At 35.9% G+C, this 26224-nt stretch overlaps 1 protein-coding gene across 1 annotated transcript; it reads left to right on the top strand.

Moving 5' to 3' along the window:
* The first annotated feature begins 313 nt into the window (after nt 1-313).
* On the top strand, nt 314-3194 carry LOC131070245 (AP2/ERF and B3 domain-containing transcription factor RAV1). Its single transcript, XM_058005756.1, has 2 exons — nt 314-410; nt 1431-3194. The coding sequence occupies exons 1-2, from the start codon at nt 363-365 to the stop codon at nt 2835-2837; spliced, it is 1455 nt and encodes a 484-aa protein (XP_057861739.1). The 5' UTR covers nt 314-362; the 3' UTR covers nt 2838-3194.
* Nucleotides 3195-26224: the final 23030 nt, after the last annotated feature.

Raw genomic sequence — 26224 nt, forward strand, 5'->3', positions numbered from 1 at the left:
GTGAAGTGAATTTGGGAAATCTTTATCAGAGCAACCCCCTATCCCCACGAGTTTGCACCCTGTGCTGTGCTGTGGCTCGAGGCATCGGTATATCAACTTTTCTGGGCATATAAAATTGTGAATTATGAACGTTAATAAATTGTGTGGCAATAGTTTTGGGTATGCCCTAAATCTAGGGCTGACGATTACCTTACACCTATCGAATATATCATATAAATTTTGATGTTGATGTTTCTCTCACTCCGTGAGATTAGGCTATATATATAGAATTTTGGCTTCTCTTAATTTGTTTTCACTAGTCGGTCTCCTGTTAACGAACGCCGAAGAAGCATCCTTCAGACGCAACGAATCGCATAAAAGTTATGTCTGAAAATGTTGTGGCTACAATGGAGGGGGTTTCCCTACCCAAGGTGTGTAAATGGCCACAAGAAACTTATTTCTTTGATATAGAGGATTTTTGGATTTTGATTCTTTCATTTGGTGGGAAATATTGTTGCTCCAAAATATTTCTTTCTTTGTTCAATGGGTTTCTTGAAAACACTTCTAAATGTAATCTTGGAAACTGTTCTGAATTTGACTCTGGAATTTTGAAACATTGGCATTTCTTAATCTTGATGAATGATCATGGAGTTTAGTCTGAAACATGGATCTTATAAGATTTCTTTGTTAATTGTCATTATGGATCATGAATTTTGATGAAAATTATTGATATTGAAAAACATTTCTTTCTTTGTTCAATGGGGTTGTAGTGGAAAACTCTCTTAAATGCAATCTTGGAGGCTGTTCTGAATTTGACTATGTGAAATTTTGACACATTGATATTTCTTTATCCTGATGGTGGATCATGATGTTTGGTTTAAAACTGTTAGATGTTGAAAATTATTTCTTTTTCTTATTGGGTTTCTAGGTGAAAACACTCTTACAATGCGATTCTGTAGGCTGTTCTGGATTTGTATGTGTGCAATTTTGTGACATTGACACTGCTTAATCCTGATGATGGATCATGGAGTTTAGTCTAAAATATGGATGCTATAAGACTTCTTTCTTTATTCAGTGAATTTGACTGTGCAATTTTATAACATTCTTAATTCTGATAATAAATATAAAATTTGATCCCAAACATCCACGTTCTTTCTTTTCTTAATGAATTTCTAGTTGAAAACACTCTGCAAATTTGGGGTGACGTCTATGGATACCATAGAATGCACGGGCTTTATAATATGTTTATAAGACTGACTTATAAAAAACGTTATGAAGCCCATGCATTGTATCATCCCCATAGCCAGAACCCAAATTTGAAGGCTGTTGGTGCAACTTTGGTATCTGTGCTCAGTGGGTTTCTAGCTCATCAGGATTGTCTTATCGTGATGGGCTGTGTTCTCAATAAATTTAAGAAGCAAATCATGGTATCCGTTTGTGTGTGTTTTCAGGGGTGGGAGGGAGACAGAGATTTGGGACTGAGCTTAGGAAGCGCATTGAAGATGAAGGAAGCGGAATCCTCAACGAATTGCAGCAGCAAGCAGTATAATCAACCGACTTCTGAAGAAAACAAGTTCGGGCTAGACGAAGAGGCTGGAAGCGACTGTACGACGGAGGAGGGTTCACAGCACATTCCTTCCTCTTTGGCGAAAGAAATCGGAAGCGGGATAAGCCAGATCTGCGCAGAGACAATCATCAACAACAACAATGGTGCTGTCGGAGAGGTGTGGCAGAGAAAGAGGGCGGGAAAACTGTCGACATCGCGGTACAAGGGCGTGGTTCCGCAGCCAAAGGGAAGGTGGGGCGCGCAGATCTACGAGAAACACCGGCGGGTCTGGCTCGGCACATTCAACACAGAACAGGAAGCCGCGCAGTCTTACGACACAGCGGCCCTAAAGTTCCGGGGGCATAAGGCCATCACAAACTTCGCCCCGCTAGACGATACCCACCCAGAGGCCATCTTTCTCAGCCGCCATTCCAAAGCAGAGATCGTCGACATGCTGAGAAAACACACCTACCGTGAAGAACTCCAGCAGTCCTACACAAACAACATTGCAGAGGGCAACCCATCTTCAAATGGCAACAACGGGCAGTTTGCCCTAGAAAACGAAAGGGCTAGTTTTCCGAGGGAGCACCTGTTCGATAAAACCGTGACGCCCAGTGATGTGGGGAAGCTGAACAGGCTTGTGATTCCAAAGCACCATGCTCAGAGATGCTTTCCCATTGACGCGGCCTTCACCGAGAAGGGATTGATGCTTAATTTCGAAGACTCCATTGGCAAAACATGGCGGTTTAGGTATTCATACTGGAACAGCAGCCAAAGCTATGTGCTCACTAAGGGCTGGAGTCGTTACGTCAAGGACAAGTACCTCCGGGCAGGCGATATCGTTACCTTCGAACGCAGTACCGGTGGCTGTCGGCAGCTCTTCGTCGGCTTCCGCCGTAGGCCCTGCAATTTCCTTCCACAAAAACCAACTTCAGCACCCAGTTTTCTCAGTCCTGAATTCTTACCCGGGTACAGCGGGTGGACCCATCATGGGTTCCTACCCTTTGAGCATAACAGATCTCTAATCTCCAACGAATATATCCCGTGGTCAGACTTAGCCCCACTCAATTTTCCATCTGGTTGTCACTTCTACAGTCCTATGGATTCGTTGTCACTTAACAGGAAATCAAGTGTTCTAGAGTATTCAAATCCGCCGGCTAAAACCTTCACTTCGTCTACTTGTCCCGATTCTTCAAACGTTACTGTATTTGGAGTAAATTTGAGCACGCTTTCTTCATCCACATTGAATCTTTTCCCCTCGACTACAGCTGATAAGGATGAGCCAAATGATATCGATGTGGCCGAACAGTGAAGTTTGAAAGAGGAATTAGGGTTTCACGGGTGAAAAAGAAACAGTGCCGGAAAAGTCTGTAAGTATCCTTTTTGAAATGGGCCTTGTATTAATAGATTGTATAGTTAGATAGGGGATTGTGAATGAATGGTTCTCCATGTACGATTTGTTTGCTCCATGGTTGACAGAAATTTGAGTAACAGTGACTCAAAATATTCGCTTTGGAAAAGCTCCCCCTTTTTTAATTTGAACACCTTACTTTTTTACATCACTAGGGCGCGTGTATTGCTTTGTTTTGTTCGGCTAGGTCACTTCAGATCCGCAGACTACTGATTTTTTCTGTATACCGAACTGCTACATTTAACGTTACGTGTCAATTTTGCAAGACCTTGTTATGCTCCATTTCTTATGATGTATCAAGGCATTTATTGTGCTGTATAAGGGGTATGGATGTCTTGATACAAAGTAGGGTTGATGGTTGTTCTCTAATTTTTCATAGATTTCTATAGTAGTAATGGTAAATTGTAACTTCACAGTGAATAGAGTGCGACGGAAAAAAATATTAGAATAATAATGAAAGTTTTTGAATTGAATTGTGTATAATTTCCAATGAATATTTAAAATCATAATTAATATTAATTATTTTACTAGAGTTGCTTTTGTATCACATGTGATACAGATATGACAATTGAAACAAATATGCCCAGTTGCTTTTGTATCACAAACTATATGTTATCGATGTACTAATTCACTATAGCTGAACTCAATCCCATTCTTTAGAAGCAGTATTAATTTTGTGAGCCAAGGAAATGACAATTTTATTTCTTCATTGCGAACTTTTAAGGACTGGCAATTTGATTTCTTAACTTGGAATATTGATAAGGGCTTTTCTGGTGGCTGAAGTTTGTGAACTTATTGGTTGCTCTTAATTCTGTAGTTGGTAGACCATCCATTTTTCAATCCTTTCTGTGTAGCAGCACTTAAAACTATACTTTATCACTGTATTGTCCCGAATTGCATGCCATGATTTAATGTATGTTTGATTATTTAAAGGGAAATAACAACAATTCATTGAACTCTCAGTTTACATGTTTGTATTGAAGTGCCCGATAAATGTGCTAAAAAGCAATAGAGATTTTGATCACTATCCTTTCCATTTGAAAATGATAGTACAGTATTAAACACTGCATTTTAAATTTATTTGTGAAATTTATCACCCCGAACAACTCTTAGATTTTAAGCCATTAGAAAATCTTTATGGAATTTCCAAGTTGAAGATAATCAACGTTTGTGTGTAATCATTCAATTTATAATCAGATATGTGTTCATAAGTAGCATTCTGAAAGAAAGACGAAAAATCTTCTGGAACATGTTTATTAGTCTCAGGCTTGGATCAAGGGCACAGAAATTGTTGGGTTTGCTTATGATAGTTTTCGATTCTTTTATATCACTTTTTGTTCAACAATTTTTACTATAACTGTATTATTGTATAGTCTTAATCTCATTTATTTGCAACTTTGTGGATTGGGACTCTTTTTAAAATCTTATGTAAATTGAAAAAGTTTATAATCAAATATTTAACAATAATTTTTACATTTCATTTATATTAAAAATTGAAATATATTTGTTTCATTTGTACTAGTCATAATTTATTTATTTTTCTGAAAAGGTAAATTATTTATAAAAACCACAATTTTAATTAATAAATTATTAAAGATTATAAATTTATTATTATTCAACAAAATCTTATTCCATTATATTTAAAATCTAACTATTAATATTCATCTCACTCAAAATTTCAATATTTTATAGTGCCATTTAATATGTTTAAATCTTTTAAGTTCATAAGATTTTGCATTTTATAATTATATGTAAATAAGAGTAAAATTAAACAAAGAAAATTTTGAACATTTAATGATATAACCTTGGCATCAATGAAAAAGAACAAATGTTCATCACATCTCTTAGGGCAAATGGTATACTTCCTAAAATGTTTTTAATGGGTGAAATGAGTTAAAAATGAAATGCTTTTGTCTCCAACCAATTAACTTGAAATTGATTTCAAATAGACACTAAGAATCTTGAAATCTATGCTTATATTTAGGTTTGAACAATTTTTATGCATATAAATTTTGTTTATTTTTATCTACATTTTTTATATCATTGAATCCAACTAATGATATAGTGGGATCTAAAAGAAAATAGGAATCTCTTAAATGTCTTGTAGCACAAACTTCTATATACTTGGTCTTATGCCTTTTTGGTTGTAGGCTACAAATGTGTAGATCTTGAAATTTTGTTCTTGATATGTATCTAGGGATGCATAGGTTGTGGTTGTATTTTTCTTTGAGTGATTGCTCATTGTTTTCGCTTCATTGTGTATTGTGTTTATTGTGAGTTGTTCCCTTCTGATTCATGGTTTGTGTTGACAACCAACATGTTTTAGATGGTGTTCCTCAACATATCAATCCTTAGTTTTATTACTATTGAGATGCCTATGTTTTATTGTTCCAAGTTTCTTGTGAAGACATGATGTATTCTTTCGAGATGATATTTCATACGATGCATGCAAGATGGAAGCATACTGGTTTGTTATCATGCTTCAATTCAACGATGTTTGGGATATTATTTGAATATGAATTAAATATGATTATGAACTTATGATGTTTTGAGGCATTAATATTTATCTTGAAACTCAACAATGATGTGATTTGAATTGGTTAAATGCAATAAAATTATATCTTATATTGGACCCCTTTGGCCCTTTGGGTAATTTTGTTATTGTTAGACTATTATGTACATGCATAAGTATAGTTGATGTTTGTGGAGTGATGACAAGTACATGGTATTTGTTCTTCTGACTCCATAGGCCTGAGTTATAATCCAACAATGGTTATATGGGAGATATCAAATTTGCCATAAATGTTTAACCTGTGTGGTTTCCTGTTATATTATTCCCATAATTATCTAGATATTGTAGGTGGTAGCATTCCAAAAACCTTAATCCCTATGTGGACATGTAGTAAATGAGTTTTTGAATATTTATCGAGTCTCATATATCTACAACTTATAATGAAAAGTGTTCCATGCTTTTAAATTATAATTTAATATTTTGAAATGTATCTTATATGTACTTACAATGATATGTTTGGAAAAATTAAACCAAATGAAATCAATTGGTTATTAAAAATTACTATTTTTATTATTTTTATTTTCCAAATTATGAAAATTAATTGAGTTAAAAAGAATAAATAGAATTAATTTTGATCTAGAAAATTAGAGAGAAAAACCTTCTTTGTGTAGATAATTAAATTGTTGATTAGGAGGGTATTTGAGCATCAAATCACTTGGGATTAGAGGCATTTAGTTAGGAATTGGGAAGGGAAATTTCTTTTCCATATTAGTGTGTTCTTTTGTTGTATGTATTCAAAGATCTACTTGTTGGAAATTCTTGGTTAAAATTGTGATATTTTGCTATCTCTTTATGTTTACCTTGTTTTAAATGATTTGAAAGTTTAAATTGGTATTGGTAGGATATTAGAATTCATCATTGATTCTTGTTTTATTTATTTTGTTATGGTATAGATTATTATGTGACTACATGCCCAATTTTTTTATGAAACAATTAGAATAAAAATTCTATGTTAAAATGAGGGTGTTGTATACTTTTATTCAAAAAGGGTATTCTTGAAATTTTAATTTTTTAATTTTTAATTTTGGATTAAATTCAAAGTAATTTTAAAGGAGTTTTGTGGAATTTGCTAATGTTTGGAATCTTATGAAAAATGAAAAAAATAAGATATATGATGAATTATTATATATATTTTTGGCTAAATGAAAATGCATGTATAAATATATCATTATAATAAAAATAATATAAGGTTTAAGAGAAAGGAGAAAATCTCAACTTGAGTATAAACAACTAGAAAACAATAATTCCACCACCTCCAACAAATAGTCCAATATAAACTAGGAAAGGGGTATCCACCAAAAAATATAGAAATGTTTTTACAAAATGAAATATATACAAAAGGCTATAGAAGAAAAAATTAGGTCAAATCCATCGTAGAGCCCAAGAACCTTGCTAACATAGCACACCAAGCCCCCAAAAATACCCATATCTTTCATTTATGATTTAGTTAACACACATCACATCCCCAAAAACCTTAGTCTAAGCCTAAAAATGAACACTTGAAAACATCCAAAATAAAATAGAGAAGTGGAATAAAAAAAAGGATAAAACCACCTACTTCTATAAAACATGATATATTATTATGTGAAAATTATGGTATAATTTGTCAAATGTGAAAAGAGATCCATTTGGATTGTGTACAAACAGTATTGTGAAAATGGAACTTTTGTTTAAAAATGTGAGAAATTGGGAAAATGATCTATTGCTAAGTATTTGAGAAAATTGTACATTGTCTGGTTTAATGCCATTTTTTTAGTGAATGTGATGAGCCTTCAAAGTAGGTACTAGAGAGAATTATGGGAATACCTTTTAATGTGGCCCACACCAAAAGTGGTAAGATATAGATAATCATGTTATAGGAGTCACTTAAGCAACTAAAAATAAATTAAAAGTGGCTAAGTAATTAACCAAGATACTAGAAACCCCTTGCATACCATGAGTTCTTGTAAAGGTTAAGTATGATGACATGGGATTCCCCTTGCATACCGTAATCACTTGTAATGAAAGAGGGTTAAAAAATTCAAGTGTTGCAATGGTTAGTTAATCAAATAAAGCATTCAAAACACAAAAACAAGAACCATTATATCTTGAAATTTTACCTTCTCCTTTGGATTGAGCTCTTGGTGAAGTTGAAGATGTGCCCCTCTCCAACTTGATTTGGCTAGCTCCATGATGGGATGTGGATTTCTCTCCACACACAGCAACTAGGATGGAAAGATGGATGGATCAGGGATAACAAGTGGATGGTGAATATGGATTTGACCTAAGTGATTATGGATGCCTAAGTTGCCTATAATATGGATGCACAAGGGATGATTCCTAAGCACAAAAGAGTAGTGTGAACTTGCATGAGTATGAGATGTGTAATGAAGGGGAGGAGACCCCAATTTATAGATTGGAAGGAGGAGGAATGGATGACTAAGATTCATAATCAATCAAGGGTTGAGATTGAAGGAGATAGATGAGGTGGATTGGGAGGACATGGTGTGGAGACCAAGAGATTTTTCATAAAGGCATTTCTTGTGTACACACTTCACAATGTACATGGTGAAGATATCCTCAAATACATTGGGAAGACAAAAATGAATTAAAAATTCTTTGGAGGAGGAGAAGGGAATTAAAAATTCATAAATAATGAGGTGCATGGGAAAATGAAAAGGAAAAAGGAATTAAAAATTCCATGGGAAGATGAGAGTGCATGGGGAAGAGAGGAAATTTAAAATCCTTGAAATGACCAAAGTTGGTGCATTTAAGGTTTGGGGTTGAGAGAGGGACAAGAAATTTATGGCAATTGGTTGAATCGTAGCTAATCATGAGGATTAGTCACTAGCAAATGATTAGAGGGGTGATTAAGTAAGATAATGAGAGATTAGAAAACAAGTGGGAAAGTTAGGAGGATATGACAAGAGGAGATAGAATGAGTGGAAGAATTGAAAATTAGGATTAATGTTAATGATGCTTCTAGAAAAATTAATTAAATTGGGGAACTTTAGAAGAATAGGGAATAATTAATTTATTTAATAAATCAATCATTAGACTATAGTTGCGGGATTAATTAAATTAAATTTAATTAATTCTAAAAAGAATAAAGGGTAACATAATTAAATTAATTAATTGTGCAGTAAGGTTAAATTAATTAAAATTAATTAATTTAAGCATCTATATTTTGACCCTCTTTTATGCAGCAAAAAAATTGGAGGTGGATAAAAGACAGATAAACAATGCCCCAGTGTGAGGAGATGTGTGGCATATGCTCCCTCGAGAATTTAACCGAAAAAATTTAAAATTTTTAGGGAAATTCTTGAAAAAAAGAAGAAAACAATGAGAATGGGAAAGAGGAAAAAGAGGGAGAAATATGTGAATGGCGAAAAGAGAAAAAGGAGGAAGACAAAAGAAGGGCAAGAAAATGGGGCCATGGGGGCCTCTATTTAAGGCACATGATGCCCAAGGAAGAGTCATTGTCACATACACCTTTAGAAGGCTTGGAGAGCATAGAGCCCTAGGAGAAAGATGGCATGTATCCCACACCACGATCACCGCAGAGAGAAAGTTTGAGGACACTAGTCATCGACCGAGTATGACCCTCGGTGATTACGCCAAACCCACTTTGTGATTTATTAGGTTAGGTCATTAATTAGGCATAATTAATGAGGGAAAAATGGATCAGGTTGTAGTTGTCGATCATCGTTTCAGGTCTATGCCAGGGATCAACACTTGCATAAGCATTCAATGCTTGCATAGACATTGAAGGGTCTAGGGATGCAAAACCCCACTTGTTTGGACAGGTTGATGTCTATGCAGACGTTGTTCTACGGGTGAAGGGTTGGGAAGGGGATGGAGACTGTCGAATGACATCTTCACCTATGGAGTGATGTCTCCACCACGAGTTTGATGTCTCTGCTAGGGAGAAATAGCATCTCCACTAGGGAGGCAATAAAATGGAAAGGGGGGATGGAAAGGGGATGAAAGGGGTTTAGGGGGGCACATAGGTGCCCCAAGGATAGCATAGGATAGGTGTAAGCTAGAATAGGCTGGAATAAGAAAGAATAAGAGGATAATGAGATGAATTGGTTGGATGCGGGTGGATGAGGGGCCTCTCACATCTCAAGAGTACTCGCCTCTAACCATGAGGCTATATAGACAGTTGAGAGAAAACGATCGAGAGATCCTGAGTATGGTGGGATTGGGATTCATTAGGAGCTAGCCTCGGATTAGGAAACACATAGCGATGATGACAACGCTTGTGGATTGCTTGGAAAACCAGATGTGCATATTTCACCTATCGACTGGGGAGGCTAATATCACTTTGTTGGATGTTTGGAGGATCTTGAAGATCCCCTTCAAAGGTGTTATCCTAGAGTATTGACTAGATGGAGGGGATTACAACCTTCAGTTTATATGTGAGCATGATAGACTACTGATATACCAGATTAGGATGCATCTGGGGTAGGCTATGCAGATTCAATAGACCTGATCATCGGTTTTGTGATGCAAGACCTGAGCGGGCATGGATTTTCCATTGGATGCACCCGTTGTGTATACTATATGCTTAAGGATGTTGTGACCTATGCATGGGGAGAATTGATCCTCGGGTAGACATATCATGACATGCATATGTGCACATCTATCGAGGTGATAGGAACCTCAGTACAAGTGTCACTTTGTTGCACATATGGGCCTGGGAACACATCATAGTGATGCATCTAGTGGGAGTGCAGGATAGGAGGCGAAGATTCCCATATGTTGATTAGTGCAGGGGACTGCTTCACTATACCAAGGTGGGAGACATGTAGTTCTAGAGGCGAGTGATGGATGAGATGATATTCTTCAGTTGGTGACCTTTTATGGGCTACGAGAGATGGTGGGGAGACTGGCAACTCACATGGGTGTAGTCAGAGTGCTGGTTTTTCAGATAGATAGTCCATTTCAATGATCAATACATGTCCAACCAGGTCATGAGGTAGTTCGACCATATACAAGACATCGTCAAGAAGGAGCAGACACACCCAAGGATGATAGAGGAGTCACCTACCTAGGGAGAGACAATGGGATCACTGGAGGTCCGAGTGATCTGGGATGCAACACAAAGGATTACTTGGGATGAGCTCCTATAGGCGGGAAAGGATCTAGGTTGTGTTGGCCATTTGGTGGAATTGATTATGTATTGCATTGATGTTTTATCATTTATGCCAACACTAGCTGTTTAGATGCTTTATCGGCACCCTTCTGGTCCCAGCTGGTTAAGTGGTTTCTGGTTAACCTGGATCCGACATGATCTGGCAGGCTCTGGTATAGTCTAGTGAAGGAATTGGCTTATTCTTAATACTTATACTCATATTTGGTCAGTTGGTTTTGGTTTGGTGATTGGATTCTATCCTACTTGTTTAGAAGATTGGTTTTTGGTTCCGGTGAGGTTTTCATCAGCAGAGCTTTTGATAGAGATCTTTGAGGAATTTCATAAGTGGTGTTGGTGTAGCTTCTGGTAGAGTTTCAAGATGCTATTAGCGATCATGTTCAAGACTTGGCAGTTGGAGATCATTGTTGAAGCATGTGATACTTGCTCCCGGTTGATCTAGGTTATGGACTGTCTTTAATGTAACATGTGGATAAGACCTATTGATGTATTTTCTAGATGTCTTATGTGTTGATATTATTTGTTTTGTCTAAGGCCAAAATGGTTTGTAATTATGTAATTGGTTTATTGGCTGGTGGCTGACCTAATTGTTTATGGTCGAGGGTTTGTATATATAGATGTAAGATCTCATTGTACATCATCATGTTTAATGTAAGAGGCCATGCTCAAAGAATGTAATGTGTGAATAATGTAATATGATTTAGACAGAGGAGTTGGTCAATCATTACAGATCAAATTGGGTTTATGTAAGAGGATTTAGTCCTCTAGTATTGAGCTTAAGCGGAACTGTACTCAGGCATAGGAGATTCTATCTTTTGCAGTTCAACACTTCTCTCGATTTTAGTATGGACTTATATGTAGTTAGTGAGGCTCCTTTTGTGATGAGCAGTGCGCTCTAGGCTATTGGCCTTCCTACAAGTGCATGCCCCTCAATTGTAATTAACATACTTACTGCAGAAGTATTATTTGACTGTGGGTAGGCTTCCCACTGTGGTTTTTCCCTTTACCAAGTTTTCCACGTGCAAATCTTGGTGTTTTGTGGATGGATTTTATTCTATGATTATTGTTTATGCTAAATTGGTTTATCTTCTATTCCGGTATTAATGTTTTGGGTTCCGGTATTAAAGTTTAAACTGCTAATGGTTCCAATAATTTGCGACAATTGAATCACCCACCCTCCTCTCAATTGTCTTCTAGTTATTTGCACTGTCTAACAATTGGTATCAGAGCTTTGGTCCTCTTTGCAGAAAGCTTAATTGCTCGAGGAAGATCCTATGGTGACTAATAGTTCAAGTTCATCTAGTTCTTCTAGAGCTATCTTTCGAAGGGATATTCTGAGGCTTGATGAAACAAATTACATAGTATGGAAGATTTAGATGGAGACTCATTTGAGATGTCTTGGCAAGGAGATTTAGGAGATCATACAGAATGGTGTCACACCCTATAATCCAGGATCTGGCAATTCTCTTTCGGCAAACCTGGACAAGGAGCTTGAGAATGATTGTAGAGGAAGAGAAGCCCTCTTGTGTGCACTATCTGATCATGAAATAATGGGATTAACCAACAAATCATCTGGAAAGGATATATGGGATAATTTGGAGACTCTTAATGAAGGTGACCCTATAGTGAAGATTGCTAAACTTGATGGTTACCAGGTGAGATATGAAAACCTGGAGATGGAAGAAGATGAAAGGATTACTGCATTCATGGAAAGGGTAAATGAGATTGCTATGGGAATTCAATGTTGTGGTGGAACTCTGAGTGAAGATGAAATTGTTTCTAAAGTAATGAGTTGAGAACAATAGCTAATACATCTGTCAATAGAGATACAATGGTTGGGAAACTATCCTCTTTTGAGCTTGAGGAATTTGGACCTTCTGGAGCTATGAAGACTGAACCTTCTTTTCATGCATCTACATCTACAACCGATAAGCAAGACTAGAAAGCTTTATATGCAAAGGAATTGGAAGATATGAAGAGAGAAGATGATGAGTTTGAGAAACTTGAAGCACTATCTGCTAGAAGAGTACCGAAAGGACTGGTAGGAAGTAAGTATGAAGGAAAAGCACCTTTTAAATGTTTTGCATGTAATAAGATTGGTCATTTTGCATCTAGATAGCCTAAAAGGAATTCAAGATTTGAAGAAAGAGTTAGAAGATCATTTAAGCCTAACCCTAGATATCAGAACAAGTATAAATACAAGAAAAACAGAGGCAAATCATGCTACATAGTGGATGAGGAAGGCATTACTGATTCAGATGGTGAACTGGTAGAAGACTCTGCTAGTGGATTTGGCAATGGGAAGGAATGAGAATTCTTGGCTATTAAGGAAGATGATCCAGCATTGGAAGAGAATGTAACTGAAGAGAATGCACTTGCTGCTAAAATTGAAGACAAGGATTAATGGGTAATTGACAGTGGTTGTTCACATCATATGATTGGAGATAAAGGGAACTTTTTGTCTTTGCAAGAATTTGATGGTAGTGTAGTTAGATTTGGAGAAGACAAAGCATGGATGATCAAAGGAAAAGGAACTATATCATTGGATGGTAAGAACAATACTGACAATGTTTATCATGTTGAAGGTTTGAAGCATAATCTTTTGAGTGTAGGACAATTGGTAGACAAGGGATTTCAATTACAGTTCAAGGATGGGAAATGCAAAATCATTAAAAGATTTGGTTTGGAGATTGCAACCGGTACATAGACAAAAGGTAATATATTTCATTTGAACTCCAGTGAGAAGACATATTTAATTACATAGATTGATGAGAGTTGGATATGGAATAAAAGGTTGTGTCATGTGAATTTTGATTGCATTGTGAAGATCAGTTCAACTAAGGTTGTTAGGGATATACCTAAGATTATGAAGCCCTATAATCCAATATGTAAAGAATGTCAAATGGGTAAATAGGTCAGAACCTCTTTTAGGAGTATACAAGATAAATCAAATGATGTTCTTGATCTTATTCATACTGATTTTTGTGGCCCTACTAGAGTTAAAAGTTTTCAAGGTGAAAGACATTTCATGTTAATCATAGATGATTATTCTAGAATGATGTGGGTTACTTTTTTTAAAGAAAAATCTGAAGCATTCGAAAATTTTAAAATATTTAAGGCTAAAGTGGAAACTGAGACAAGATTGAGGATTAAATGTTTGAGATCAGATCATGGTAGAGAATTCACATCCAGTGAGTTTGATAAATTTTGTGAGAAGAATAGTATAAGAAGATAATTTTTTGCTCCCTAGACACCTCAGTAGAATGGAGTTGTGGAAAGGAAGAACAAAACTATCTTGGATGCTGCTAGAACAATGATGATGGAAGCTAGTCTACCTCATATCTACTAGAGAGAAGCAGTGAGTACAACGGTTTATATATTCAATTGAGTACATATCAAAGGAGAAACTGGTAAGACACCTTATGAATTATGGTTTGGTAATACACCTACAGTTAAGTATTTTAGAATTTTTGGTAGTAAATGTTATATCAAGAGAGATGAATCAATATTATTGGGAAATTTGATCCTTGATGTGATGAAGGCATATTTATTGGTTATTCTAATGAAAGAAAAGAATATAGATGTTATAACAAGAGATTTCAGAGAATTGTGGAGAGTGCTAATGTCAAAGTAGATGAGTTGAACAGAAGTCAAATCAGAGTTTATGAGAAGGAACTGGCAGTGGAAAGGATTATATCTAAACCGGTAGCACCTTTATCGGAATAAAGAGTTGAACTAGTTACTCTAGCAACATCAGAGAATTCTACAGTAACTGAAGAATAGGGAAGAGGAATAGAAAGTCAGAAGACTCCTACGTATGTGAGATTGAATCATTCAGAAGATTAAATCATTGGGGATAAGAGCAATGGAGTGATGACAAGAAGAAGACTGGCAGCTAATGAGGTATGTTTAATTTCACAAGTTGAACTAGTATCAGTAATTGAGGCATGTAAAGATGAATATTGGTTGAAAGCTATGCAATAAGAATTAGATCAAATTGAGAAAAACAACACATGGACTTTGGTTCCCCGACATAAAAGTAAATTTTTTATTGGAACTAAATGGGTTTTTAGGAATAAATTGAATGAGGATGGTAAAGTTATAAGGAATAAGGCTAGATTGGTTTGTAAAGGATATTCTCAGAAGGAAGGAATTGATTATAGAGGGACTTTTGCCCCTGTAGCTAGGATTGAAGCTTTAAGATTATTTCTTGCCTATGTTGCTTATAAAAACTACAAGGTTTATCAGATGGATGTTAAATGTGCATTCTTGAATGGGGATCTTGATGAGGAAGTTTATATTGAGAAACCTGATGGTTTTTCACTATCAGATGATACATATATGGTTTGTAGGTTAAGGAAAGCTTTATATGGATTGAAACAAGCACCTAAAGCTTTAGTAAGCAAGGTTGGATAAATATTTTTTGAAGCTTGGTTTTACTAAGGGCAGTGCTGACAGTAATTTATATTATAAAATGACTGACGATGATATACTGATTATTGAAGTATTTGTTGATGACATTATTTTTGGAGGTGAAGATAAGTTATGCATAGAATATTATAAGAATATGGAGAAAGAATTTGAGATGTCTATGATTGGTGAGATGAAATTTTTCTTAGGTTTGTAGATTACTCATACTGACAAAGGTATTTTTATCTGTCAAACTAAATATGCTAAGGAATTATTGAAGAAATTTGGTATGGGAGATTCTAAACCGGTAGGTACTCCTATGGTTACAAGTGAGAAAATGACAAGAAAAGATGTTTCTGCACCAGTAAATCCTACAAGATACAAATCTATTATTAGAGGTCTTCTTTATTTGACTCAGACTAGGCTTCACATTATGAATGTTGTTTGTATTGTTTCAATATTTTAGAGTGATCCTAGAGAAAATCATGAGATGGTGGTGAAAAGGATTTTTAGATACTTGCAAGGTACATCGGAATATAGCTTATGGTATTCTAAGGATGATAACTTTACTTTATGTGCAAATACAGATGCTGATTGGGCTAGAGATGTTGCTGACTGGAAAAGTACTTCCAGTGGAGCTTTCTTTCTTGGAAAGAAGTTGGTTTCATTGATCAGCAAGAAACAGTCTTGTACTTCTTTATCTACTGCTGAAGCTGAGTACGTTGTTGCTACTACTTATTGTACACATGTTATTTGGATGAAGCAAATGTTGAAGGATATAAAGGTAGATTGTGATGCACTGATATTTATTCACTATGATAACTCTATTGTTATTGATATATCAAAGAATCTGGCATTTCATTCTAAAACAAAGCACATATCTATCAAGTATAACTTTTTGAAGGAGAAGGTGGAAGCAAATGAAGTTAGACTGGTTTATGTGAACACTAAAGAACAGATTGCAGATATTTTCACTAAACCTTTGTCCAAGGAATCATTTGAGTACCTGAGAGACAGATTGAGAGTTTCTACCCCTATGGTAGAAACTTGATTGATGTAGTTTGGCATCAGTCTGGCATGCATTATCTGAAATACTACTCATTTCGGCACTAATGTGGAATGCCACTGCTCAGGGTGAGTAGTTAGCTTTGTGATTCAGAGGCTTATGTTTTTGCTTTGATATTTTTGTCAAAAATTTGGCATTGATGTCAAAGGGGGAGTGATATTGATGTGAAAAACAAAAAGAAAAAGAAAGAGGGAGTGATATTGATAAGGGAGAGAAATTTAGAGCTTTACCAAGATATTATTCACAAGGGGAGATATTGATATTCAAAGCTATATGTGGGAGTTTGTTGGTTGTCTTCTAGAGGGGGAGACTTGTTTGGCATTTCTTGGTAATTAGATGTTTTTTACATCTAGTGTTGCCATCAGTGCCAAAGGGGGAGATTGTTGGCCATTTGGTCGAATTGATTATGTGTTACATTGATGTTTTGTCATTGATGCCAACACTAGCTATTTAGATGCTTTACTGGCACCCTTCTGGTCCTAGTAGGTTGAGTGCTTTCTGGTTAACTTGGATCCAACATGATCCAATAGGCTTCGGTATAGTCTGGTGATGGAATTGGCATATTCATAATACTTATACTCATATTTTGGTCAGTTGGTTTTTCTCTGGTGATTGAATGCTATCCTGCTTTCTTAGAAGATTTCATTTTGGTTTTGGTGAGGGTTTCATTGATAGAGCTTCTGATAGAGTTCTTTAATGAATTGCATAAGTGGTGTTGGTGTAGCTTCTAGTAGAGTTTCAGAGTTATATTGGTGATCATGTTTGAGACTTGGCAGTTGGAGATCATTGTTGAAGCATGTGGACCTATACTTCGTCCCAGTTGATCTAGGTTATGGACTGGCTTTAATGTAACATGTGGATAAAACCTATTGATGTATTTATGAGATGTCTTATATGTTGATATTATTTGTTTGGTCTAAGGCCAACATGGTTTGTAATTATGTAATTGATTTATTGTCTGGTGGCCAACCTAATTGTTTATGGTCAAGGGTTTGTATATATAGATGTAAGATCTCATTGTAGATCATCATGGTTAATGTAAGAGGTCATGGTCAAGAAATTTAATGTGCGAATAATGTAATATCATTCAGGTAGAGGATTTGGTCGATCATTGGAGATTGAATTGGGTTAATGTAAGAGGATTTAGTCCTCCAATATTGAGCTTAACCGGAACTATACTCAGGCATAGGAGATGCTATCTTTTGCAGTTAAACACTTCTTTGTATTGTAGTCTAGATTTATATGTAGTTAGTGAGGCTCCTTTTTTGATGAGCAGTGCGCTCTAGGATGTTGGCCTTCCTGCAAGTGGAGGCTCCTCAATTGTAATTCACATACTTATTGCAAAAGTATTATCTAACTGTGGGTAGGCTTCCCACTATGGTTTTTCCCTTTACCAGGTTTTCCACATACAAATCTTGGTGTTATGTTGATGGCTTTTATTTTGTGATTATTGTTTATGCTAGATTGGTTTATCTGCTATTTTGATATTAATGTTTTGAGTTCTGGTATTAAATTTTAAATTGCTAATGGTTTCAATAATCTACGACAACTAATTCATCCCCCCCCCTCTCAGTTGTCTTCCGATCATTTGAACTGTCTAGCAATTTGTGCCTGATGAACTTATAAGGCACTGAGAGGGGGGGTTAATCAGTGATAGTAAAAACAATACAAATCTGAATAACAATTTCACCAACTTTAAACTCAATAGATATGCAAGAAATAACAGCAAGTATGCAATCACCACCTAAAGCATAAACCACATGACACAAGAGTTTATATGTGGAAAACCCAAATGGAAAAAACCACGGTGGGAGTTAGAACACATAAGATCCACTAATTGTTGTATAGAGATTTGACCAGTTAAGGTCTAAACACTTGGTTAGGGGAAAACCCTATTAGAAGTGTCTAAGCCTGGTTAAGAGCATTACAAAAAGGCCTATGAGGACCAGCCCTATTAGGAGCTACCCAAGTAACTGGGATTTTTAAACATAAGCTAATGTGTCACCTGGTTAGAGGATTTAATGATCAGAACTATTAGGATCTGACTACACCTTGTAAGAGGATTTTCTTGCTGCAACTGTTAGGAAGACAACAAGTACAAATGATCTCAATACAACACCTTTTGTATCTGATAAGATCCTCTTCAGAACAATACAACATCATAGAGACTTCATCTCACAACTCCTCTGATCTTTGTACTATCAAAAATACAATATTTGCTGATATTTTTTCACGCAATCTGACTCATATATATATGCTTTCATACCTCATCACACAATAAAAATTATCATAAGGTTGGCTAGAACCTTATTACAATTCCCTAGGTTCAATGCATCTAGACATTCTTGCATTATACGCTTTAGTTATGTCGCCCATCGACATAACAAATCCAATTTTGTGTCATGTTATTGATCTGAGTAATTTTCATCACTACCAGTTAATTGTGTTTCTTGGTCTCTGCCTTGTTGATCAAATGTCATTCATTTGATCAAATCTGCTCATGTAGTCATGAATTTATCTTCATCTGCTAGTCATCAATGTTGCTACAAAACCGCATTCCTTCATCCTTCATATATTCCATGTACCAGTTGTTGGTGTGAGACTCTGTTAGCCTTTTTACCAGTTGAAGTTCTAATTAAGTCTAGCCAGTTGATCTGTAGGACTTAGATGACTTAAGAAACATAGTTTCCATCAGTGGCAACATACAAAATAGTCTTCATTCATAAATATATACCAATTGACCAAATGATCAAATGCCAACAATATCCCCCTTTGGCATTGATGGCAACACTTAGGAAAATTTTGTCAACTAAGTGTGCAAAACAAAAAATGACTTCATGACATACACTCCCCCTTAGTAATTGCATGCCATTATAAAGATGAAATCATTACTCCCCCTTAAGAGTACATACAAAATTTTGGCTCTTAAATTCTACTCCCCCTTTGACAACAATGCCAAAAATAGAAAAGTAAACTACATTCATTATATCAAAATTGTCATTAAAAACTACACATATAGACAAAAATAAAAGGTTTGAAGTCTTTACAATTCAAGTCTCAAGAAAATATCATTGAAATGAACCTTTAACTGCTTAAGATTATTGTGCCATGTTTGTAACAATGTTTCAGTGATCTCAACATATGTTGATATCTGAGCCACAAACTCCTCCATAGCATCAATAGAGCTCATCTCTGAGGTAGCCAAAATTGCTTTAGACTCCTTATATGCTCTCTATAATATTTCAACCTTTGGAATTAACTGATTCTTCAACTCCTTTAAGGATCTTATTTGCTTCACCTATTAAAAATCATAAATTTTTAATATGTGATGTAAGGCATCAACTAATTTACCAAAAGTTATTGTGGAGTCCTGTACCGGTATGTAAGCATCACTTATCCTTTCTAAATTACTTCTTTGTATCTTCTCTCTTCTTCTTTAAGTCAGAACAAAATAATCATATTTTAGATATAGTGGCCAAAATTTTACCTCCAATTTCTATTTCGGTTTTTAAAAGACCTTCATTCACCGTTAGAGCCACTTTGCCTTCTCTATCTCAACTAGTAACTGTTCTCCCATTTTCTTCTTGTAATCTCATTCTGCTAAAGCATGAGCTACCTCTTCAAGTGATTTTAGTTGTTCACCAGCATCAACAACTAACTATCCAAGCTTTGCAATGGGGTGGATAGATTACCTATATCAGTCTCCGGTAGGAGACATGATAAAATTTCAACAACAGTTTGAATGGTCTCTGCTTCTCATTTCTGCTAGATTTCAACCTCTTCTTTTGTGCTCGGGATTGCATAGCAGTAGAAATCCCCATTAATTTAGAAGAAATCAGATTGTCCATATCTATAGGACCTTTAATACTCACGGAGTCCTCAACATCATCATCATCGATCAATGTTTTTTTCTTCTTCTCTTGATCCTTATTGTCTGTCTTCTCCTTTTCCTCAGCCATGTCCTTCTAGATGTCATTGATAGTATCATTTATATTTGTATCTATGGTTACATTTACCAGTGGAGTTTGTGTTCCTATGGATTGATCATTCACCGGTTTCTCAGTTAATCTTTTTTCTGCTTCTTTCTCTTCTCCTTTGTTCTCAACCTGTTCCTACTAAGTATCCAACATATGTACATCAACTTCAAAAGTATCTACATTATCAGTAGTATTGTCAACATTATATGTGTCATTATTAACTGCATTATCGGTGTCATCATCATCTGGTATATCTATATGCTCAGTATCAATAGGATCTAGCTCAAAATCTGTAGGCTTAACACCCTTAGGAAAATCTTCTCCCTTTAACTTATCAAGTGTATCATCCTTATCTTCTTCATCTTTTTCTTCTTCTTTAGGGATGAGACCTAAATATTTCTTTATCAAAATTGCAATTTCCTTTTGGACTGATTCAGTATCACCAACAAGAATTCTCGTTAATCTCTTCTTTGATCTGAACAAAGATTTTGCATTTACCTTTATCTGTTCAATTTCCTCTTCAGTTGCTTCTGGTTGCAAGTGTTTAAGTGTATAATCAATAAATTTTTTTATCAAGGCTAATTTCTCCTTGCCACCTAGCATCAATCAAATTATATAAGGAATTTGGAATTTTCCGTTGTAATTCAATGAGGTCTCTACTAAACTTGTTCATACTGAAGATGACTGCATATTCAATCTCCATTCGTTGACTTTTAGACAAATGAGGAAACAATATGTTTAAACCTTTGTAAATACCATACTCCTTAATAACTAGTGAAAGAATCTTCAAGTGTCAATATTTTTGTAGTTTCTTTACCTTTTCAAGTAGTCTTCTACTTCTTATCACTTTCCCTTAGTGCTTTCTTATCTTCTTTAGATTCTATTTCTTCTATATCTGTCACCAATTTGTAAGCTTTCTCCTTCTTTCTTTTTTTGGTTTGGGCAGGCACAACAAGAGGTTCAATAGTTTTACCTTCCCTCTGGAATTGTATTTTAGAGGGTTTCCCTCTTTGAGATTCAACAGGCTTCACCTTAGTTTCTTCTGCTTTCTTCTTCTCAACTGCTTTTGCTGCTCTTGTCTTACCGGTGAGGGTATCGATTGGTACACTAGAAGTTCCACCTTGTTGAGCCTCATATTTGTCTCTTGCTATAGCTATCTATTCTTTTGTGAATCTGGCCTTCTCAACAAAGGCTTGTACCTCTTTTCTTACTTCCTTTGCAATCACCAGTTTCTGCAATTTAGAGTGTACTTTCAGTAGTTCTCGTTGTAAGTTCCAAACCTCTCAGTGGTGGTATCAGCCGGTTGGCTTAATAGATGGTCAACATAGGCAATGCATACATATTTATCTACTTCATATCCCATGGGAATTACCCATGTGGTTCTTGGAATCACAGCTTCCATTAGGCATGTATCTGTGTGAACCATGAAATAGATGGAATCCTCATATTTGTTTACAAATTCAGCTGGAATTCTCTCTCTTGAATGCATTTGCTTTTTAAATTTCTTAAAATATCCCCAAATGGTATCATCAAACTTGTTTTTGATCATTCGAATATTGTTCTTTATTTGCAACAATGTTGGAGTACCAGATATCAATTGAATATCATCTATACTAGGGAAAAAGATTTGAAAAATAAAAGAATAACCCCATGATAAGCTGTCCAAACTTGAATATATGTTTCTTGTCCTTCTTGACTGCTTCCAAACTTTCCATTAATTGACCTCTCATTGCTTCACATAGATCATAATCAACATCCTCCTTAATCATCTGGTAGGCAATATGAATACCTGTAGCCGGTATACTATTCATTATGCTTGAATAGAGAATTATATAGCCAATCACCATAGATGCAAATTTAACAATAGGATGATTAAATTCATTCATGGTCATGGCTCTTTTATCCCATCTAGATCCAATTAACTTCACTACATCATCCTTAGGTATAGACCTAAGGAATGGCCCTTCACCAGTTGAGCAGAAGCTGGTTACATCATGGATTACTTCCTTAGTGATTTTATGAGGTTTGTCCAACCACATAAACTGATCATGAATATGGATCAAAACAAATCTCACCAACCCATCATCAAAACCATCAATGAAGTTGATTTCATGGTGAAAAATTTTATCGGCTATACTTCTGAATTGTTCTTTCAATCTTCCATGTTCATTACATAGAGATCTGTATTGCTCATAAATAAATGTAACTCCCAAGTTTTCAATTTTGTAGTGATTAAAAGGATCCTACATCCTCTACATGCAAAACACCATTCAGTAGACCTAATAGGGCACCAATGGGGTCAGTTTCCTATGACTTGTATGGATGTCATTTGTATTCAGGTCTTTCCCTCTCCATCACATCAACTAGATGTGGAGTATCCACACAACAATATGAAAATCACCAAGCAAAGAGTATAATTTATTAGATAAATACCTCTTCTGCTTTGGTACTAGGGTTTCCGACCATAAAAAATTTTCAATACTCGATCACCAAATCAAACTTCACTTCAATCGCCTCAAGTTTCTGGTAAATGATCTCAATGCTACTTGCACAAACTTATCTCTTATTTTCTCACTTTGCCAAGAGTTCTCAAGGTGGAAAGTGATAAATGAGATTCAAAAAGTTCTATTTATTTGCACTTTAACTACTACAATAAATGCATTTACCGACAAAAGCCTAAAATACCTTAGCAAACTCTGAAGAATATTAGTGGTAGCAAAAACTCAATGATATTTATGGGTTATGATCCGCAAACACATCAAAATGCATCAAAATATGCAGATTTAACTTACAATGTATCATCCAAGGGTTCAACTCAAGATTTCACAATAAGCTCACTCCAAGTTGTAGAAACAACTTAGTTTGTCGAAGAGGGATTCTCCATATTAAGTGAAGAATCTAATTCCTCAGATGGTTTGTCATCACTCTTCTTCTTCTAGGTCTTATTCATCTCAGCTTTGGTTTCTTCAATATTAACCTTCTTCTTTCCTTTTTGGTCTGTAGGATGATTCACCGATTGGTTCTTATTTGTTCTGCAAAACTTCGCAATGTGTTCTGGTTTGTTGCAATGATAGCATGCCATTCTAGATGCTCTCCAAGGTCTTGAGTTGCCTCTACCTGTTCTTCTTCTATAGTTCATTTCCACATTTCCAAAATTATTGTAGATTGAACAAGTCACATTGACTCTCTTTTGCATCTCATAAGGACTAGACCGGTTAGCATAGGGTCTTTGCTAATTTGTGTTCCTCCAGTCAGTGAAATTCCTTCTCCAGTCACCAATAGGTCTTGGATTCATGTGATGTGTAAGATTATTTTCTCCATATCTACACTCAATTAAACTATTCCCATACATGTTGCATGTATAACAATATCCTTCAAATCTCTTAGGAACATATCTAGTATTAGTTCTATAACCAATATTACCATCGAATCTGCTTCTACAAACATTAGCAGTATGCCCTAGTTTAAGACAGTTAAAGAAAATAGGTTTGTAAGCTTTCTTATCGGTAGGCTTCTTAGCCTTAGGAGAAATTTTACCTTTATGCATGTTGCTCTTGGTACTAGAAGGTTCAACTTTCTTAGATGTATTGTATCCTAACCCAGATGTATCACCTTTCATCCTTTGAGATTGGATCTGTTCATTCAACATTGTAGAACTCTTTTTAAATTTTGCATGCTTCTCATTAGCTTATGTAATCTCTCTAGTAAGATCTTCATTCTTCTTCATAAGAGTCTTTCTAAGAGACATTTCTATATCAAGATCTTCTTTGATTTCTTATTTTTCTTCTTTCCCCTCATGCCAGTGTTCATACAAAGTTGCATTCTCATACTTGATCTTAAAGATCTCATGGTCTTTCTCTTTGATATGGTCTTCAGTTTCCCTCCTAGATTCAAGTTCTTGACTCATACGGATTGTAATGGCTTCAAGTTCTCTGCTCATCTTAAGTTTCTCACCATTCAATTTCTCCACTTCGTCAACTAGTGCATCAATATTTGCCTCATCTGAAGAGTTGTTGTTAGAGATCTCCAATAATTGCTCAGTCAGTTCTTTCCTTCTTGCTTGTGAAGCCTTGAATTTGCCTCTTAGGGTTTCTAGCCATCTCTCTATAGCTTATTCCTTCACCCATATTTGCCTTAGGATTAGAGATCCCTTCCAAGTGATTAAGCCTTAAAGAAGTTAGGCTTTGATACCAATTGATGAAATTATAAGACACTAAGAGGGGGGTGGGTGAATCAGTGATACTAAAAACAATACAAATCTGAATAACAATTTCATCAACTTTAAACTCAATAGACATGCAAAAAATAACAGCAAGTATGCAATCACTATATAAAGCATAAACCACACGACACAATAGTTTAAAAGTGGAAAAACCAAATGGGAAAAACCATGGTGGGAGTTACAACCCACAAGATCCACTAACTGTTGTATAGAGATCTGACTAGTTAAGGTCTACAACACCCTATTAGGGGCACACCATGTTATAAATGTCTAAGCCCAGTTAAGAACATTACAAAAAGGCCTGTGAGGACTAGCCCAAGTAGCTAGGATTTGCAAACACAAGCTAATGTGTCACCTAGTTAGAGGATTTAATGATCAGAACTATTAGGATCTGACTGCACCCTGTTAGGAGTTACTTTGTAAGAGGATTTTCCTACAACAATAGTTAGGAAGACAACAAGTACAAATGACCTTAGTATAAGACCTTCTATATTTGATAAGATTTGCTTCAGAACATTACAACATCACATAGACTTCATCTCACAACTCCTCTGATCTTCACACTATCAGAAATACAATATTCTCTCATATCTTTTCACACTATCAAAATCATATATATATATATATATATATATATATATATATATATATATATCCCTTCATACCTCATCATAGAATAAAAAATATCATAAGGTCGGCTAGAACCTTATTACAATTCCTTAGGTTCAATCCATCTAGACAATCTTGCATTGTACACTCTAGTTATGTCAGCCACCAACATAACAAATCCAATTTTGTGTCGTGTTACCGATCTGAGTGATTTTCATCACTACTGGTTAGCTACGTTTCTTGATTTCCGCCTTGTTGATCAAATCACATTTATATGATCAAATTTGCTCATGTAGTCATGAATTTATCTTCAACTACTAGTCATCAACATTGCTGAAAAACCGCATTCCTTCATCCTTCATAGATTTCATGTACCGGTTGTCAATTTGAGACTCTATCAACCCTTTTACCACTTCAGATAAAACAGTCTCTGCTTTACCAGTTAAGTCTAGTCAATTGATCTATAGGACTTAGATGACTTAAGAAACATAGTTGCCATCAATGACAACATACAAAATAGTCTTCATTCATAAATCTATACCGATTGACCAAATGATCAAATGCCAACAGTATAGGTGCTTACACTTGCTGGTGGGAGGCACATAGGCTAGTGAGACTCACTTACTAGGGTTATTGGAGGAAGACGATCTATGACCCTCGGTGGATGAGGTGGTCAAGGGAGAGGAGGATAGTCTTGTAGATAGGGTAGTAGCTAGAGGATAGAGATAGGGAGGAGGGGGTAGAGGACATAGATAGGTTCCTAGGAGGGGGAGAAGGGGACATCAAGTACCTCGCATAGAGGTACCTTTATAGGTAAAAGCACCACCTAGCCAAATAGGTGTGAGGGAAGTAGAGGAGGAGGAAGGGGATGGGGGAGCTGAGCCCATGGATATTATATAGGGACAGGGACAAGTTGAAAAAGTATCAGGTAGATTTTGATAGGGTTGCTATCGAGTGAGACACAAGAGGGTGAGATCTTAGAGTTTGGAGGATCAACTAGTTGTGGAGAGATAGAGGGTTGACTAAGAGAGAACCGAGATGGATATCCTACAAGAGGAGGTAAGGTGGATGAAGAGGGAGGGGGATGCTCTGAGAGAGGACCTGCAGACTGCATTGATGGAGGGAGATGATCTGAGGTAGGACAAGGATGAGTCTGAGAGATTGTTGGAGGAGGCAAAGAGTGGGGAGGCAATAGCACAACTAAGGTGAGAGATAGAGTAGTAGGATGAGGATCTTGAGACCCTTCGGGTCAGGATCAATAGGGCAGAGGTAGATGTGACCAAGTTGGGGAATGAAAG

This window comes from Cryptomeria japonica, chromosome 1 (assembly GCF_030272615.1).
Source record: "Cryptomeria japonica chromosome 1, Sugi_1.0, whole genome shotgun sequence".
NCBI classification, from domain to species: Eukaryota; Viridiplantae; Streptophyta; class Pinopsida; order Cupressales; family Cupressaceae; genus Cryptomeria; species Cryptomeria japonica.

What these genes read in the sequence shown, in the direction of transcription:
- LOC131070245 (XM_058005756.1), top strand. Translation starts at nt 363, where the DNA reads ATGTCTGAAAATGTTGTGGCTACAATGGAGGGGGTTTCCCTACCCAAG. An exon ending in AGGGGGTTTCCCTACCCAAG is followed by an intron (nt 411 to 1,430) that starts GTGTGTAAATGG and finishes GTGTGTTTTCAG; the next exon opens with GGGTGGGAGGGAGACAGAGA.